The following is a 20727-nucleotide window of genomic DNA, read 5'->3' on the forward strand; positions in this document are numbered from 1 at the left end:
TCTCAGCAATTTATCGAGGCACTAAGGAACTTATTGAGACCCTGTCTCAAATTAAAAAATAAAAAATGACTGAGCATGTGGCTCAGTGGTTGAGCACTCCTGGATTCCATCCCTGATACCGAAATGAGGATGATGATGATGATAAATAAAACCCAATAATATTGTGTATGGGCCCCACATATTGTTTTTATTGAACAGCACTGGTCTATTTTTTTATTTCTTTTTTTTTTTAAGAGAGAGTGAGAGAGAGAGAAAGAGAGAGAGAGAGAGAGAGAGAGAGAGAATTTTTAATATTTATTTTTTAGTTCTCGGCGGACACAACATCTTTGTTTGTATGTGGTGCTGAGGATTGAACCTGGCCCGCACGCACGCCAGCCGAGCGCGCTACGGCTTGAGCCACATCCCCAGCCCCACCCTTATATTTTTTGAAATATACACATCTCAAATTCAGTCATAGACAAACAAATGGAGAATGGACTTAATCATGAAGAGACATTTCACCAAAGCCTCTACAGATGGTAAATGTGCACTTGAAAATATGTTCAACAATATTAGCCATTATGGAAATACAAAGCAAGACCACGATGAGCCTTACTACAAACCTATCAAAACAACTAAAATACAAAATAGTGATAGTATCAAATGCTGATAATAACTCAAAGAAGCTTGATCTTTCCATCATTGGTGACTGGAATATAAAATGGCATAGCCATTCTAGAAAAGAGTTTGATAGTTTCTTAAGAAACTATCCATATGATCTAGCAATTGCACTCTTTGCCATTTATCTCAGATAAATGAAAATTTACATCTATCTGGAAAACATGCATTTTTAAAATATTTTTTTAGTTGTAGATGGACACAGTTTATTTATTTATTTATTTATTTATTTATTTATTTATTTATTCATTCATTCATTCATTCTTTTATGTGGTGCTGAGGATTGAATCCAGGGCCTCACATGTACTAGGAGAGCACTCTACCATTGAGCCACAACCCCAGCCCCTGAAAAACATGATATTCATAGTTGTGTTTGTTATAGCCCAGAATTATAAAAACCAATGGCCTTTAACTAGGTGTATAGTTAAACTAACTTGTAGGTGTCTATCATAGAAGACAGACAGCAATAAAAAAAGAACCAACTATTGAGACACACAACTTGAATACCTCTGAAGGACATTATGCTGAATGAAAAAATAAAAAATAAAAAGTCATGTGTTATTCCATTCACACACATTCTAGAAATGAAAACTTTTAGGTTTATCTATCAAATTGGTTGTTGCCATTGGCTAGGGAGTCCAGGGGGTAGGAAGACAGCTGTGACTATAATTGGTGTAGCACAAGAGAGATACTAGTGTTGCAGGAATAGTTCTGTGTCTTGGTTTTGGTGATGGTTACACAAATCTATATATGATAAAAATGACAGAAATATTCATATATACATTATACAAAATCAATTTCTGATTTTGCTATTGTACTACAGATATTTGAGATGAAAACATTGGAGACCAGGCTAAATAAAGGGTACAATGGAGACTCCTCTGTACTATTTTACAATTTGTGAATTTGTAATTATTTTTCAAATAAGAAGTTAAAAATATATGTTTCTGTTCAGATAAGACAGCACTTTTAAGGGAAAGGTTTAAAAAAAGAGAAGTACAACTTTCTTAGAAGCTCTGGGTTACTCTGGGTATGATAGGGTAGCCACCTCTTTCTTACTCTGCCTATGGTAACCACCTTTGTGTGGAAATTAATGCAACAAAGAATTCTTACTACCCCCCCCCCATACACAATAAGAATCTCTGCAGTACCATTTAGTTTTGGTTTTGTTCAGTATCATATAACAGACCAAGTCAACACAAAAGAAAAGGAAAAAAACTCCCACAAAACCAATTAAAATATTATTTTTTTTGGGGGGGGGCGGGGTGGGTATTGGGGATTGAGACCATGACTTCAGAGTGTGATAAGCAGGCTACATCCCCAGCCCCTCTTATTATTATTATCATTTTAAATTTTGAGTTAGGGTTTCACCAAGTTGCTCAGGCTGGTCTCTTACTGCCTCAGCCTCACAGAGTCACAGGGATTAGAGGTGTGTGCCACTGGCCTGCAACAATTCCTTTTTTATGAAAGCATCACCTGTCCTGATTTTAAGGGGGGTAGAAAACACACTATGGAAAGCTACTTACACAAAAATTCCCGCAGGAAATAAATTTTAAGACGCTTATATTCAAGAATTTTTTAAACTTCATTTTTTTTTTTCTAGAAAAGCTAACCCAACAGCTAGCTACAGAAGTTCATAAGAACAGTAGATACACAACAATTATGTTGAGCAAAGGTTTTTTAGTCTTTGTTCTGACATTTGCAGGGAAGGTCATCTTTGTGTCATATAATTAATAGTGAAAATTGTACACTTTTTAATGTGGTTTTCCAAGTGTTCTTGGCTTTTAGTTCACTGACTTAATAGTTAAAAATAGACCCTTCAGAGAGGCATTCACTTTTGCGTGCGTAAAACGATCTGTTCGGTGGTCACATATTCTAAAACAATTCCACACTGACTTATATTTGAAAAACAAATTCATAGGACAAAAATTTTCGTTCCTGTAGACTAAGTTGCCACTGCCCCTATGAGATAAACTAAAGGGCTCCAATAATTTAGTCTTTGTCCCTTACGTCTCACCCTAGTCCCCCTGGAACCGAAGCTGTCAAATTTTAGGTTTTCGAATAAAGTCTAAGATGCTCAGAAACATTAAGACAATTTGTCTTTTATCGTACAACAGTGGTTTTAATTAGGAGAGATTGGGTAGGCCACAGAGTCCAGATCGGAAAAACTGAAGACCGAACTCGCTTTCTGGCTTCCCCAGGGGGTAAAGCTTTCAGGTCTCGGCCGCCAGGGGTAGGAACCTTCCCAAGACCTGGCCGACTCGCGGCTGCCTTCACCACTCTAGGGGACGGGGCGGGACTAAGGAAAGGGGCGGGGTCTGCCTGGAGACAAGATGGCGGCAGCGCGACGCTCTGGACCGCCTTGGTCACAACTCGGTATTCGGAAGTCCTCCAGTCTTCGCCTTTAGGAAGCGGAAGTAGAGGGGCGGCTGGCTGCTAGGCTTTTGCTCTGGGACCGGCTCGTGAGCCGAGCCGCGGGAAAGGCGCGTGTCGGCTTCTCACTGGCGCAACCTCTGCCGCTGTCGCTGCCGCCCCGCCCCGGCGTAGTCACCGGCGCTGTAGTGGACTAAACGCGGCCGGTGCGTGGGCAGCCAGGGGGTAGCGAGCAGCGCGTGTGTCGCGGCTGCGCGACCAGTGACAGGTACCCAGGGGCGGCGTGGGAAGGCCTCGTGGATGAGGAGAGGGTCTGGGGCGCGAGGCGACCCTGTGCTCAGGTCACCTTGAGCTTCCGCCTTTAGCCTGACTCAGTTTCTCTTCCTTCGTCTCAGCCTTCCTCCTCCTCAGGAGCCCAGGTTGTCCGCAGTGGTCGTCGGTGCAAGGTAGCTCTTGCTCCGGCGTGGTGGCGGACTCTTGATCGGTCTCAAGCCTTCTTTGAAGAGCTCTCAGACCCACGTACGAAAGTGCAGATGGAGGAAGTGCCCTAACATGAATCTAGACCAAGCCTGACCCTAAGTAGGTCGAGAACCAGCACTTTGCAGGATTCTGATTGATGAACTATTTGGTCTTTTTTATAGGTTTCTGTTTTCCTTACCATGAATTCGGGGGAGGCATATTGGTTGCCGTTTTCATTTAATGCTAGGCTCTGTTGGCTGGAAATTGGATGATCCGGTTTCACTTTTAGTGTGGGACCTTCCAGAAGAATATCTGCGTGCATCGCCAATAAGTTATGAATGTTAACTGTTCTTGTTCCTTGGCCGAAATCTCTTATCTTGTTTGGCTTTTTTTACAGATTTGTGAAGGGACATATTTTGTTTATTCTTAGTCCTGGTGTCTTATACCTTACTATGCTTTGGAATCATTCATCGGTGCACTTGGTGAACAATTTTAGTATAAAGTGCCCTCGTTTCTTGAAATACCTTGTACCTGGCGACACTTGAAGGCATTTTATTTTTATTTTTTTTTTAAAGAGAGAGTGAGAGAGGGGAGAGAGAGAGGAGAGAGAGAATTTTTAATATTTATTTTTTAGTTCTGGGCGGACACAACATCTCTGTTGGTATGTGGTGCTGAAGATGGAACCCGGGCGGCATGCATGCCAGGCGAGCACGCTACCCCTTGAGCCACATCCCCAGCCCTTGAAGGCATTTTAAATAGTTTAACACCACAAAAGTGGAGATGATTGTAGCCTTTCCACTAGGTTTGCTTTTGATGAACTTATTTGAAACTTTTTATTAAGAGAAGTAAACATAATACGTTTTATACCCCCCCCCCACACACACACACACCACTGAGTCATATCCCCAGCCCTTTGTTGTATTTATTTAGAGACAGGGTGAGTCTCACTGAGCTAAATCGGGAGGCTGGCTTTGAACTTGTGATCCTCAGCCTCTGGAACAGCTGGGATTACAGGCGTGTGCTACCGTGTCCAGCTGCACCAACACCGTGTCTTAATGCAGGTTTAACTTCAACGGAATAAGTTTAACTACGAGAAAATTTAGTTATTACTTCTGCAGTTAAACTTCTCTGATCATTTTCAGGTTAAATACAATATACTTTTAGCTGAAATTAGATTTATGTTGTTCACGGCAAACGGCTTTGCTAATTGATATGCATGTATCAATGTAAATCTAATTAGTTGAGAAGTTAATTCTTAGAAGTTGCTTCCTAATAGTTTTTCTCTTTACTACCAACTATGTTGAAACTTAGTTGACCACATAAACTTGCAGATTGCAGGTTATTTTTAAAATGTTTGTTAGCTGTTCTCTCCACTGTAAAAATGGAAGATGAGAAAGTTGGTGATGACTTAACATCACTCTGCCAGTTGTTTTCTAAAAAATGAAGTATTAACCATACATAATTTTTCGTTTTATATACATATATTTTAATACCTTTATTTTATTTATTTTTATGTGGTGCTGAGGATCAAACCCAGGGCCTGCTTGTGCTAGGTGAGCACTCAACCACAACCCCAGCCCTAATTTTTCTTTTATATTTTCTATATCTTACTGTAGATAAATGAGCAAAAGGTATCATTTTAATTTAAGCATAGTAGTATCTTACAGATATTTGATGGTACAGTTGGACTTAGAACCTAAGAGTGTTTTCTATTTAGCCATCATAGTACAAGCATTGTGCCTGTGATTGTGCAGTGCCACACTGCACAGTTTGACAGCTCTTATCACTCAGACTGTTCATCTTTATGAGCAACATTGAAGAACCATTAGGATCTGAATAATAAAAGATCTCATAAGATGAAGACATCCACAAACAAACAAACAAAAAGCACTTGAGTGAGATTCTTCTGTTTCTTTGGACAACCTTTTCCTGTGGTGTTACTTGTAGAAACAATGTGGGGTTAGGCAAAACTCTTTAATGTGTACCTTTTCTCTTGTTCTCATCTCTATTGGTGTTGTGCCTTCTCAAAAACAGACACCTTCTCTTTAAATAGAACAAGGGGACCTCTGGGTAACTCATAGATATGTAGGATTTTCATTTTCATCTTTCTTATAGTCCTAGCCTGTTTGTATGAGCTTTATTCTTGGGGCCACACTCCCTTCTTTTTTTATTTTGTTTTTATTTTGAGCAGAGGTCTTGAACTTCTTGGGCTCAAGCAGTCCTCCTGCCTCAGCTTCCCAAATGCTGGAGCTATAGGTGTACATCACCATGTGCCTGGCAAATTTTAGATGTTGCCAAATAGCAATTTGGAGGGGGATGTGCTGGGGAACAACCCAGTTCCATACTTCTTTCTGTTCTATTGTTTTTTTTTCTTCCTTTAATGAATGAAGCTTGTTTATTTCAGGCCGAGTACCTCCTGTGTTCTAGGCAATATGCTAGGCACGGTGACCATGACAGAATTTCCTGCTTTTGGGGAGCTCACATTCAGTCCCTGAAGCTAGTCTAAGTATGGATTTGTCAGGCTTGTTTGTCAATTTGCTTTCATTCCAGGTTCAGGCCTACTTCCTTGGTTTTGGGTTGAAACTGTTCCTCTCTCAGCCACTTGTGTCCCAGGTTCTTGTTTCATGAAAAATCCTTGGATTTGCCTTGGTTCTCACAGTGAAGCCTTTGCTTATTCTCAGTCTGTGTGGTATGAATTTTTCTTTCTTCTAAAACCAGAGAACAAGGGGAGACAGGATGGTACTTTAGAACTTTAAAAACAGGTAGGTATGGGTTCCAAGGTGCTGTTTAGTAGTTGCCCAGTATGCCTTAGGTAAAAGCCCCTCTGAGCTTTTATTTTCTTGAAGTGGGGATGTTATTATCCATTCATGTAACATTTATGGACTGCCTACCATGTGCCAGGTACTTGTATTGTTTACTATTTTGAAGAAAGCAAACAAGGTTGCTACCCTCAAGGAACTTCAGTTCCCAGATTATTATGTAAAGATTAGGTAACATGGTACCTTTAGAACATCTTTTTTTTTTTTCCAGTTTTTTCTTCTTTTTTTTTTATTGGTTGTTCAAAACATTACATAGCTCTTGACGTATCATATTTCATACTTTAGATTCAAGTGGGTTATGAACTCCCATTTTTACCCCGTATACAGATTGCAGAATCACATCGGTTACCTTTAGAACATCTAACATGATGCTTAGCCCAAAGTCATTGTTCTGTAAAGGCTGAGGTTTCTCAGAGGGCTTTTATTGTGCCCTTAGTTCCCTAACCACAATCTACTTGCTGTCTGCCTGGGGTTACTGCGTAGTGGTGTTCAGTTGTCATCAGGAATCACCACTTTGTGGGTATTAAGCATCTAGGCCCTTTCAGGATAAATTGTAAACATAGCCAGAATCATAATAATGCTTCGATATCTTCATATGCTTTGTCTCCAATTTAGAAATTCAAGTGACTTTTTTGGAGGATTTTTTTTTCCTCCTAGCCACAGAGAATAAATTTCCAGGGCCTATTTTTGATGATATGCCATTCTATAATTTACAATTTGTTATGATAAAATGTTTTACTACAGTGAATGATTCTGGGATAGTAGTTTTTGCACTTTACAAAGTGATTTTCATATTGTCTTTTCATTTTCACAGTGATTCTGTGTGATAGATTGTTATTCCTATTTTATAGTTGAGAGTGATCTAAAGTTGTATGTATAAGTTGGGGTCCTTGCTCACTCTTCTTTGGGATATGTCAATAACTTTACTAGATTCCTGTAGCTGGTAATCACTCCTTTTTGGTTTCATTGTCAAATATCTGCTTTGGTTAGCTCTATTTTCCAAAGATTTTATTTTTTGCATATTTTCTTTGATAGCAGCAGGCATTCCTTGGCTTGCAGTATAATTGAATGTCTACCTGTCTTCACCTGGCATTCTTCCTGTGTCTCTTCATATTGTTTTCTGTTTCTGTGTCCAAGTTTCTCTTTTATAGCATTGGTTATATTGGATTAGCCCATCCTAAAGACCTCATCTTTATTGATCACTGTGTAAAGACCTTGTCTCCAAGTAAGTTCATAGTTTGGAGGTTAGGTTACTGGGGGTTAGGACTTCAACATATCTAGTTTTGGAAGATAAAATTCAACCCATAATAACCATCCATCATTTGTGTTCCATCTGTCTCAGCTTTATTGCCATGTTTTATAAAATCCGGTTACATGCAACCTGCTGTGCCACCCACTGACTTTTATATTTCTGTTAGTATACACTGGAGAAAGTGAACTGGACCCTCAGTAGGGAAGAATAAAATATTCTACCTGCCTTTAGTTATGTATCAGTTACTCAGAAAATATCTATTAGACTATGTAGCTATTAAGTGCTGTGTACCTTTCAAAAATGTTTGTTTCTGTAACTTTAATGTTATTTTGTGGCTCCTAGTATTAATATTGTTTTTTTTTTTAATCTCTAGGTACTAAGATTATTATTTTGTGTCTCCAAGTAATAAGATTTAAACTTTACCTTCTTTTTCCCCTTTTAGGGCTTTGCTATAAAATGGAACTTCTGATTGCACTCACTGGACTATGGCTGTTCTCTTCAGTAAAGGCAGATTCAAAAGCCATTACAACGTCTCTTACAACAAAGTGGTTTTCCACCCCACTGTTGTTAGAAGCCAGGTAAAAAGACATTTTTCTCTTTCACATATTGGAGTGTAAAAGTAGGCTCTGCCATGAATATTCAGGTGTTTTTTAGGGAGTGAGATTATGATCCTCAGATGCATTTATTAAGAGCCGCCCCTTTCAATGTAGACTATAATACCTCCCATAGAAAGCCTGTTAGGATACAGAACCTGTCTTTCCCTAGAACAGGGCTGTATTGATTCATAGAGACATTTAGGAACTTTCTTAAATAAATATTATGAAGTGATTAAATTATCATGTGATTTTTTTTTTTTGAAAAGTTTAAGTGTGGGAATAATGGAAGAGAGTATTATATTTAAAAAAAGTCTTTGTTTATTTGAAGAAATGTTTAATACATAGAATAGAAGAGAGGTTGTTAAGGTAGGGGAATGAATGAAGACACATTTTTCCTAAGAACTTGGAAGAAGACCCCAGGACAAAGGAGAGCAGGGGGAGGGGAAGAGCTGAGGAAATGACCATGCTTTACCTGTTCTAAAATGTACATTGTTTACATTTTAACATTTCTCAAATCAGGATGTGTTTTTATCAAATCAGGAAGTTATCTTTAATTAAAATTGGTAGTATTTTCAACAAAACTCTAGTATGTCTTCAAATCAATAAAATATATAGACAACAATTTCTTGGGAAATCTTGTATTCCCAGTGTGCTTTTTAGCTAGTGTTTATAATATAAATACCATATTTCAGTTACCTTCGTGGTTTATCTTTGTCATCTTCAACTTAGAATTTTGTCTTCTAATATTTTCTCCTTAATTCCTAAAAAAATATGAAAGCAGAATTTTGTTACATTGATTATTTATATGAGTAGTTGCCCTTTCTAAGCACAAAGCAACATTTGGTATTGCTAAGAGGGTCCATGGGCGTGGGGCACATAGAAGCTGAGTTGGACATGTTCAGGGCCTAATAGACTTTGCTTAACAGATTTTCCATTACTTCTTTGCGTCCCCTTTCCCATCAGTGAAATGGCAAAAAAGACAAAAAGCCCCACCAAAACATACACTGTATTTCATAGGATATTGCAATAACTAATTTGATAAATGTATTGAGCTCCTCAAATGTCAGAACTTCATTAGTAGTCATAAAATTGAAGTAACTGAAGGTTATTTGAGTACCTGAGCCAGGACTCTAGTAACTAAAGTTTTTTTGTTTCCTTTTTGCCAATTTAATTTTGGATCATTTGTCTGGTATAAATCTAAGTCATTGAGATTTGCTGTTATTCTCTGAATAATCTTGAAGAATTAACCGTAACAGATGTTTTGTGATATTCTGCTTAACATTCTTAACTGACTTACATCTCACTTTTTTTTATATTAACTAATTTCTTGGTATTTGTACTTTGTCCTAGAAGATTTTTATGACATATACTTGTGGATTTTTGGGAATGCCTGCTAAAATTGCAGCCTTAATTGCTTAATATTTTTTTCTTTTTAGTTTTTTTGATCGCTATGAAATAGGTAGAATATGATGTTTCCTTCACCAACTTCCTCATCACAAACATCTCCCCTTTTCATGATACCCCTGGTTGTTTGCCTTTTGGGTCATTATTTTTAGGCCTTTTCTGTGGCTAATTGCAAATAGATGTCCAAGGTAATGGGACTTATAGGCAACTCAGAATGGAACTCTTCTTATCTGAAACCACTCCATGTTTACCTCCAGAGCTATCTGAGGCCACTATTTTTCCCTCCTGTGTGTAATGATGGGTTATGGCACTTTGTCCGTTTGGTTGAGGATGAATGGTCAGAATCTTTTTCTACACATCAAGGTGTGTAGGTATTACAGACCGTTTTGCTTTCTTAGCCTTTAGCCCTTTGGGACTAAAAATATTCCTGCATATATTTTAGATTATGCCCAGTGTTTAATGAAGGGGGTTGTAGTTTCATGGTCACTAGTGTAATTATATGTATTTGATTGAAGTAAAACCCTGAATATAGTTTTTTAAAAAAAATTCTTTTTAGATGTTGATGGACCTTTATTTTATTAATATATATGTGGTGCTGAGAATTGAACCCAGTGCCTCACACATACTTGGCAAGTGCTCTACCACTGAGCCCTAGACCCAGCCCCTGAATATGTTTTGACAACTATAATTACTAATAGAAATGTTATGTAAATAGTTATTGCTTTAAAATAAATAAATATATATATATATATTTACTATCTTTATTTATATATGTGGGGCTGAGGATCGAACCCAGTGCCTCATGTATGTGAGGCAAGCGCTCAACCACTGAGCTACAACCCCAGCCCTGTAAACAGATATTTTTATGTTTTTTTTTTTTTTTTTTTGAGAGAGAGAGAGAATTTTTTAAAAATATTTATTTATTTTTTTAGTTCTCGGCAGACACAACATCTTTGTTTGTATGTGGTGCTGAGGATCGAACCCAGGCCGCACGCATGCCAGGCGAGCGCGCTACCGCTTGAGCCACATCCCCAGCCCAACAGATATTTTTAATAAAGTTGAAATCAATACTCATTTATTGGGTGCTTAGTATTTTAATGGCCCAAGAGTGTAGCATGATAGAGATAGAAATCAAATAGACATGAATTTATATTCTGGATTTTTTCATTTACTAACTCTGTGCCCTTAAAAAAAGTTTCTGTTGCCTTCAAATCACAGTTTCTTTATTTAGAAAATGCTTATAACTGCTGGTAGCTGTAAGGATTTGTTGACATTGATAGATATGCCAAGTATAATGACTGCTGCATAGCAGACCCTTCTTATACTTAAGTCCTTTCCCTTCTCCTTCTAGTCTTGTGTAGAAAATACCTCTTCTGATCTCCAACAATAACTTTAGAAATCTAAGAAAACAAGTTAACCACCAGTTTGTGCTATCTGATGGATAGTTAGGTTGTTTGCAGGTGTTTCTTTCTTTCTTTTCTTTTTTTTTTTGTCATAAGTGAAAAGCTTTTTATTATGAGATTTCTTTTTTTTTAAATATATTTTTTTAGTTGTAGTTGACACAATACCTTTATTTTATTTATTTTTTTATATGTGGTGCTGAGGATCAAATCCAGAGCCTCACACATGCTAGGCGAGCGCTCTACCGCTGAGCCACGCCACAGCCCCTTATTATGAGATTTCTTAGTAAGTAATTTTTTTCATGTCTTGGACATTTCTTTTATTTTTCCAGACTTTTGTTTTGTTTTTGTGGTGCTAGGGCTCAAACCTATGGCCTCTTGCATGCTAGACAAGTGTTCTATCACTAAACTACATCCTCATCCCTATTTTGAGACTTCAGAATGCTTACAAATGGAGAGAACAGTATAATCTGTTCTCCCTGTACCTTTTAGCAATTATTATTTGAAGTCCAGTAGCTATCACCACCCTTACCACCTTATCCCCTTCTCCACTGGCATATTTTTAAAGCAAAATCTCAGCTATTATATAATTTTCATCTATAAGACCGCAGATTTACTCAGTGAAATGAGTATAAGAAACAAAAGAAAAAGTGAACTTAGTTATGTTGTAGAAAAATGGCAGCCTTCTTTTTAATAATGTCTTCTATTTACCTCTTTCCTGGATTATTTCAGTAGATCCAGTAATTCATTTTCTTAAGACTCTTCTAAGTTAGACCTGTAAGACTTATTTATGTAGTGGGATGTAAAAGAATGTGTATTTCAAGAATTTTTCCTGTAATTGTATGAAAAGCACATATTTAGCCTAACTAAATCTTTGTTCTTATCACAACTGATGAGTATGTCACATACCACCCCTCTGCTAACTTATGAATACAGCTGTAATTCATGAATTTTGTGTTTATTTGCAAATCATGACATATGTTAGTACCTATTTTCTTAGACTGTAAGGTATTCTATGGTTGGTCTTATGTCTATGTCAGTTACTAGAAAGCTGAGAAAAATAGTACCCTCAGGAGGCACTAAATAATTTAATACATTATGATAAGAGGTGTTTTCAGCAACCTATTTTTAGAGAAGCTGTGCATTACCAGGAAATGTTTCTTATTTTTCCCATATTTCTGTGTCTAGCTGTGGAGTAGAGTGAGAGTTGTACACCCCAGTGTTGACAAGTAATGGGAAAGTCTTCCTTTGGCTAGGTAAGCAGAGATACAGATCTGTAGTTTGCTTTAAGACACTGAAAGATCACCACTGCATTAGTTCTGTGGCTTGGAAGCTAAGATAACCAGTTTACATGAATCATTCTTTCAGTTATTACATGCATTTTCTCTTAGGGATTTTAAGATTATTTAATAAAGGGAAATTCAGAGTGGTCATTATTTTAGGGTAATAGTTTAAGGCTGAAAAAAATATTAAGATAACATTAAGTTCTGAGATCTGATTTTGTTAGATCAGTGCTAATTTTAGATTCAAGTTTGATGATCTTGAAAATTTGGATTTTTGGATGTTAGCAAAATTTTAGTCTCCTAAAATTTTTTTAGGGTTCATGTTTTCTGTGGGAGAACCTTAGGCAAAACTTTTTATTCTTTGTAAGGTCTTTCAGAAAATCACAGCAGAACTAGTACTAGAATTATCAATTCCTAATTCTGCTTCTATTACCAGTAGCATTTTTACTAATGAGGTTTCATGAGCTTTCTTTATATTGGGACTTCCCTGTTAACAACATTTTTATTACTCCAGGTTTCTTAAGAAATAGCTGTTAACCTATTAAGTGAAAAAGTTATTAATAAGTTATTAATTGAGCTAATGAGCTAGTAAGAAAATATACATTGTATGTAAAAATGTATAACATATATTATAAATTAAAAGTCAAACTATGGACATTTGGAAACTTCAAAACCTCTTTTTATTCTCTGTAGTAATATATTTTATATTAGAAGATTTTATTAAGTTTTTTTTTCTGACATTTCCCCCTTTTCTCCCAGTGAGTTTTTAGCAGAAGACAGTCAAGAGAAATTTTGGAATTTTGTAGAAGCCAGTCAAAATATTGGATCATCAGATCATCACGGTAAAATTGAAGCAAATGCTTCTTTGACTTTGGTGTCTGGGAAAATATTAGAAAAAGTGATTTCTTCTATAGTATGTGTGACATGACAATTAATGGAAAACATTTTTATCTGTAAGGGCTAGAGTTGTGATGGTAGGCAGGAAGAGCCAACACAGCACACACAGTTATTTATTTTTGGTGTTAGGGATTGAACTTGGGGCCTTGTGAATGCTAAGTACATGCTCTACCACTTAGCCATACCCATAATCCCCATAGACTTATACCAATTATTTATTTATTTATTTTTTAAGAGATGGGATCTCTTACTGTGTTGCCCAGGCTTTGAACCCCCTGAGCTCAAGCAGTCCTCTGACTCAGCCTCCCGAGTGGCTGGGACTATTGGCCCAAATAATAATAATATCAATAATAATAATAATAATAATTATTATTTTTGGGACTGGGCATTTAATCCAGGGGCACTTTAGCACTGAGCTGTATCCCTTTTATTTTTGTATTTTGAGACAGGGTCTCACAAAGTTGTTGAGAGTCTCATTAAGTTGCTGAGACTGGCCTTGAACTTTCAATCCTCCTGCATTTGCTTTCCCAGTTGCTGGGATTATAGTCCTGGACCACTGCATCTGGCCCAAATAATTATTTTTGATGCAGTTTATAAATTTGAGTATAAGCCTTGACTTTTTGTCCCAGTATTTGTATTGTTCTTTTATTAGAGTGTGGAAGTACATTTTATTTTAAACCATTTAGTGTTAATTTAATATCCATCTGACCTGATTCACTCTCTTTTATTATAAAATAATTACACAAGTGATCTATTATCTATTAAGTTTTATCATTAAGTTCCTGCCATCCAGAATGTTTTCCATTATGCCTGCCAGCCACCCACCACTTGAGTGTCAAGGTATCAAATTAGTGATATATCCTGGGTCACTCATTACTGTTTATGATGTGCTTTCACAAACATTCTCTAATTTGATATAAGTGACATAGGATATACAGTCAAAGATGCTGATGTACAAGTATAGTCGTGCACTGCATAATCATATTTTGGTCAATTATGGACCACATATATGATGGTGGGCTCATAAGATTATATTGCCTAATGACATCATGGCTGTCTTAATTTGTGTTAAGTACACTGATGTTTACACAGTGACAGAATCGCCTAATGATGATGATGCAGTTCTCTGAACACATCCTTTCGATAAGTGATATATGACTGTAGTTCAAACCTTGAGCTGGGCATGGTGGTGCATGCCTGTGATCCCAGCAACTTGGGAAGCTGAGGCAGGAGGAACAAAAAGTTTGAGACCTGCCTCAGCAATTTACTAAGGCCCTAAACAAGTTAGCAAGACTCTGTCTCGAAATAAAAATTAAAAAGGGCTGGGTATGGGGCTCAGTGGTAAAGTGCCTCTGGTTTCAATCCCCAGTACAAAAACAAACAAAACAAAACAAAAACACCCAAAAAACCCCCAAACAACCCAAAAACAACTCATACCTTGAATATTACATTTACAGGTGTAAGTCCTTATTAAAGAAGAAATTTTGAAAACTATGTAACTGCTGTTAATTATTAAAATTGATTTTTAACTCTTTTTTTTTTTTTTTTTTTGAGATGTGGGTCTTGCTATGTGTCCAGGTTGGTCTTGAACTCATGGGCCCAAGCCTTAGTCTCCCATGTAGTTGGAACTACAGCCGTGTGGCACCATGCCCAGTATAACTTTTTAATTTCATTAAAATAACACCGATAGAATAATATACATTTTAATAGTTGTCTGAATCTTTTTTTTGGGATAGAAATATATAAAGGTTTTGAATAAGCATTCTTATATATATTTTAGAGTCAACTAGAATTAAGTTATCAAAAATCATTTTACTTCAGGATTTCATGGAACAAATTTATCAAAGTTGATTTTATAATGAGACTTGAAATTTGACATTTGAAAGGAAATTTCCTCAATATATTTGATATATGTTCTTGGTTAAGGTTTCAGGAGTATGAATTCTTGGAAGTGATCATAGAGTATATTAAAAATGTTATTTATTTGAAATATTCATATTTCTACCACCCAAAGATTGACACCATTAGTATTCTGGCAACATTTTGAGGTATTTCTTTCTGTTCTTTTTTTCTGTGTAAAAGATGCTAATATCTAATATTGTATAGAACCTTTTATATTCAGCTTTTTTTTTTTTTTTTTTTTTTTAAAGAGAGAGTGAGAGAGGAGAGAGAGAGAGAGAGAGAGAATTTTTAATATTTATTTTTTAGTTCTCGGCGGACACAACATCTTTGTTGGTATGTGGTGCTGAGGATCGAACCCGGGCCGCACGCATGCCAGGCGAGCGCGCTACCGCTTGAGCCACATCCCCAGCCCTATATTCAGCTTTTAAAAATGTTAATATTTTTCCTTTTAAAATTGAGTAATTTTTTTTTAATTTTTTACAATATACAGACACGTGTGTATGTATACACACACACACATATACACACACAGACAAGACAGATATATATCCTTATTTCTCATTCTTTTGGTAAAAAAACATAGTTTACTATGTACATTATTTAGTACCTTGTAGTTTTTATTTACCTGGGAAATTTTTCATACTAATAGATTATTTTATTCCCGTTCAAATAATTTGGTTCAACTTTTTGTTTAAATGTTTTTCAAACTTTATGAATTTATCAGTTTCTTTTAATGCCTTGTATTTTCTCATCACATTGCTCAGTTTCTATTTTTTTAAAAATTTGTTTTAGTTATTTGAGTAAATAGCATATGCTAGGTAGAAAACATATGCTAGGTACCCAGGATACCCAGATAAATAAGTCATGGCCTCTGCCTGTGAGGCCTGAAGTTTAGTTTGGTGGTAGATAGACAGTGAATAAATAATTTAGTAAATGATGTGAAAGCAAAGAAATATTCTGGGATCCAAGAAATACTGTAACTAGTTCATTGATGCATGGAGTAGAGATCTGGGTGACTTCCTAGAGTAGGTGATTTCACAGTTAAATTCTCCTTTTGAAAGTAGGGAAGAATAAGTCATCCAGGTAAGTGGGAAAATAGTCCAGGAAGAGGGAATAGTTTGAACCAAAGGATGAAGAGAAGAATAATCCAACTGCATTGTATATTCTAGGGAATTTTTAAGCATTTGACAAAAGTTCAAAAAACTATCTTATTTGGATATCTCATGTCAAATACAACTGTTTTGGTTAATTTTCTTCCTCAACAGGTACTGATTATTCCTATTATCATTCGATTTTGGAAGCTGCATTTCAGTTTTTGTCACCTCTACAGCAGAATTTGTTGAAATTTTGTCTGTCTCTTCGTTCCTACTCGGCTACAATTCAGGCCTTCCAGCAGGTAAATCTAGTGCTTCTAGCTAACAGCATTTTGAATGGTATATGACATGATAATTGGATAGATGACAGTTGTCCTGGAATTGAATTACAGAGCTATCACTTTTTTGCCTGACTTTTTCTGGGATTTGTGATTTATTTATAAATAATAAGCAAAACTGATGTTAAGTCTTCAAATCACAGATACTTAAAAATGTAATTTGCACTTATGTTTATATGAGAAAGGAAAAAAAATCTGCACAAAAAAGGGAACCAGATTTTGTGTGTGTCACACTGTCTGGGAGGTGTAATCTTGCTAAACTAATAAACCTAAATCTAATCACAGCCTTTAGATCTGAAAGCAGTTCACAGGAAATACAGGAGACAGGAAGTGTCAAGCAGCATCACAGGGATATAATCAGGAAAATTTATCATTAGGGAAACTTTTTGCAGTCAAGTGATCTGGTTATTTCAATGAATAAATGATTAAAGGAAAAGAAAAAGGACAGAGCAACTTCAGGAGAGAATTTAAAAAATGTTTAATGTAGTGCAGGAATCTTGTTTGAATCTTGACAAAGACGGGAGCAGAAGAGACAAATATGTGTACATTAAGTGGACATTTGATATGAAAGAAAAGTTCATTTAAAAACCATTTTGTAATATTAAATAGGTATAGAGAACCACTCACAATGGATATATAGTATAAAGAATTATTTTTTTAAAACCTCTTTAACCTCTTTTTCTTTTCATTCATTCATTCATTCATTTTAATGTTTTATGCGGTGCTGAGGATTGAACCCAGTGCCTTTCACATACGAGGCAAGCATTCTGCCACTGAGCCACAATCCCAGCCCCAAATGAATTATTTTAAAGTGAGCATTCTTGTGATTTTCACCTAGTCAGAGAAATAGGACTTAACCAGGCACCCTATAAGCACTCCATGTACTCTGACCCCATCACAGCCACCTTCTGTCTTCTGAAAGGAACCACATTGTCATGTTCTGTTGGAATCTTCTTCTATGGTTCTCTATCATTTTACTGTGTAAGCATGCACATCGACTCAATTTAGTTAGTTTTGCCTAGTGTTAGAAAATTTGATATCTTTGGAAGGGGTTTTCTTAATTTATAGGTTTTCTTCCATCCTTTTTCCATTGTATGACTTGGAGTGTTTGCACTGTAGATTTTTTTTTTCATGGACTATATTTTTTGATCACATACTTCGAAGTGACACATTTCAACTTTTTCCTCTGTTGTCTGTTTCCTACAAATTGGCAGTTGAGTCCAGAAGCTTGATCAGAATTGGGTCTTTGTTCAGTCTATAGGTAATGTTTTGTTCTTAGAGACACCTAATAATTGGTTTCTTTTTTTCTGATTTAGCAGTCATTATTGCCCTGTGCTAAATCTATTAATTCTTTGGGGGTTGTAAAGTGGTGATTCATCCTGTCATTTCATATTCATTTGTTTCTGGAATGTGATATATATCCTAATCTGGTATTGTTCGGTGATATTGTTCAACATAGGAAAGGCAGAACACCTACTTGATTCTTTGCCTTTATTTACCAGAATTCAATATCATCTTCTGGTTTAACCATTTAGGTTTTTGTTTATTTTTTCCTTTATTTTGGTAAAATACATATAACATTTATGATTTTTTTTTTTTTAAATCGCTTGTTTGGTTATTTATTTATTTATTTATTTATTTATTAGTTATTGGCGGACACAACATCTTTGTTTGTATGTGGTGCTGGAGAATCGAACCCGGGCCGCACGCATGCCAGGCGAGCGCGCTACTGCTTGAGCCACATCCCCAGCCCAACATTTATGATTTTTGCTGCTCTTAAGTTTAAGTGTACAATTTATTGATACTAGGTGCATTAATGCATCTTCAGAACTTTTTTCACCTCACAAAAAAAGATGTTATTTCACTGTTGGCCACATCGTTTTACATTGCCATTAATAATGCATGAGGGTTCTAATCTCCACATCTTCTTCAACACTTGGTATTTCCTGATTTTTAAATTGGCCATTCTAATGAGTTTGTAGTGGTTTGTTCTTGTGGTTTTGATTTGTGTTATCTTTAAGACCAATGATGTAGAACATCTTTTTATCTATTTAGTGTCATTCTGCATATCTTCTCTGGGGAAATGTCTTTTTAACTCCTTTGCCCATTTTTGAATCAGATTGTTTGATTTTTGTTGAGTTGTAGGAATCTTTATATATTCTGGATAGTAGTTCATATCATAATTTGATATATAAATCAGTTGACCATATATGCAAACATTTATTTCTGGGCTCTCTCTTCTAGTCTTTTGTTCTATCTTTATTTCCAGTACCACATTGATTGCTGTACCTTTGTAGTAAGTTTGGAAATCAGGAAGTGTGTATGTTCCACTATTCTACTGTTTTTTTTTTTTTTTTTTTGGTGTGTGTGTGTGTGTGTGTGTGTTTGTGATACTACAGATTGAACCCAGGGGTTGCCCTGCCACGGAGCTACATCCCCAGTCCTTTTCCTTTTTGTTTTGATACTTTTTTTTGGCTTACTTTAGGCTAACTCATTTCATCTTAGTTCTATAATTATATCTTTATTACTCACCACCAGTCTAGGCAAATGTCTCTAATTATTTAGCTTTTTTGATGTTGCTATTGGCAGATTCCTCAAGAATGGCTCATGGGAATAATATTTACTCAGTTTTTGTATGTTAAGGTAATTGTTTCTATGTGCCCTTTGCACTTGAAGTCTAGATATAAAACTTTGGTTCATATTTTCATTTCTTGGATATCTTAACCATTCATTTCTCTTTCATCATAGTCTTCCACATATAATGTGATAATAATCTCAGTTTCTTTCCCTTGAAAGTTTTTTTGCGCTATTTTTTTTGTCCATAAGTAGTGCTGAAATCAAACCCAGGGCCTTATTCATATGAGTCAGCTTCTTTACCTCTGAGCTATATTCTCAATCCTCTTTTTGTCTATTAAGTCCAGAGGATTTTTTCTTGTAAGTTATAATTTACTAGAATATTGGGGCTGGGGATGTGGCTCAAGTGGTAGCGTGCTCACCTGGCCTGCGTGCGGCCCGGGTTCGATCCTCAGCACCACATACAAATAAAGATGTTGTGTCCGCCGAAAACGAAACAATAAATATTAAAATTCCCTCTCTCTCTTAAAAAAAAAAAAAAAAGAATATAACTTAGTGGTGATTTTTATGGGTCAATATTATTTGGTATACAATATGTGCTTTTAGTACAGAATTTCAAATAGTTTCTTTATTTCAGATTTTTTTTTTTTTACATTATAATTTGTTCTTTCCCCTTTTACATATTTTCTCTGGTGATTCATATTATATATGTTGATTTTTCTTTGCTGATCTTCATTGTTCATCCTATTCTCTTGAATGTCTTCTTTCTTTCTTTCTTTTTTTCTTTTTTTTTTTTTTTTTTTTGTACCAGCAATTGAACTTAGGGGTGCTTAACCACTGACCCTAGCCCTTTTTTTTACATTTTATTTTGAGACAGGGTCTTGCTAAGTTGCTTGGATTCTCATTAAATTGCTGAGTCTTTGAACTTGTCATCTTCCTGCCTTAGACTCTTGAGCCTCTGTGATTACTGTGTGTGCCCAGCTTTTTTTCTTTTTTAAATTTAAGAAAATTGCTTTTGTTTCTTTATTTCTCTGTCTTGTGCTGGGAATCAAACCCAGGGCCTTATGTATACTAAGCATGCACTGAGCTATACTCCCAGCCATTATCTCTAACTTCTTTTTTTTTGGTTTGGTTTTTTTTTTTTTTTTTAAAGAGAGAGGGAGAGAGAGACAGAGAATTTTAATATTTATTATTTTTTTTTAGTTCTCGGCGGACACAACATCTTTGTTTGTATGTGGTGCTGAGGATCGAACCCGGGCCGCACGCATGCCAGGCGAGCGCGCTACTGCTTGAGCCACATCCCCAGCCCCATTTTTTGGTTTTGTTTTTGTGGTGTTGGGGATTGAATCTAGGGGATCAGACATAGGGCTTCACACATGCTAGCCAAGTGCTGTAACCTTGAGCTACTCTTAGTTTCTTTTCTTTTTTTTTCAGTACTGGAGATTGAACCCAGGGGCACTCAACCACTGAGCTACATCTCTAGGCCTTTTATTTTTGAGACAGGGTCTTGCTAAGTAAGCAGCCCAGGCTGGTCTTGAATTTGTGATCCTCCTGCTTTAGCCTTGGAAGTTGCTGAGATTACAGGCATGTGCCTCTGTGCTTGGCTGAGCTACTTTAATTTAAATCATTACTTGTTGTGTTTATTTTCATATTCTTTCTAGCTTAGTTTTTATTTCTAA

At 36.2% G+C, this 20727-nt stretch overlaps 1 protein-coding gene across 7 annotated transcripts in view; it reads left to right on the forward strand.

The window, feature by feature from the left end:
* Positions 1-2911: 2911 nt before the first annotated feature.
* The window catches only part of UGGT1 (UDP-glucose glycoprotein glucosyltransferase 1), a 111310-nt gene continuing 93494 nt past the window's right edge, over positions 2912-20727 (forward strand). The window contains exons 1-4 of one of the 7 annotated variants that reach the window (XR_014018069.1): positions 2912-3298; positions 8003-8138; positions 13003-13085; positions 16308-16438. Coding sequence is in view for 6 of the 7 variants with exons in the window: in XM_081261700.1 (XP_081117826.1) it covers positions 8017-8138; positions 13003-13085; positions 16308-16438 (336 nt within the window). In the remaining variant the exon portion in view is untranslated. The remainder of the gene's footprint in view (positions 3299-8002; positions 8139-13002; positions 13086-16307; positions 16439-20727) is intronic. The other 6 variants (XM_081261700.1, XM_081261701.1, XM_081261699.1 and 3 more) reach the window with 6 other exon arrangements.

This window comes from Spermophilus citellus (genome assembly GCF_964194105.1).
Source record: "Spermophilus citellus genome assembly, chromosome: 11".
Lineage (NCBI taxonomy): Eukaryota > Metazoa > Chordata > Mammalia > Rodentia > Sciuridae > Spermophilus > Spermophilus citellus.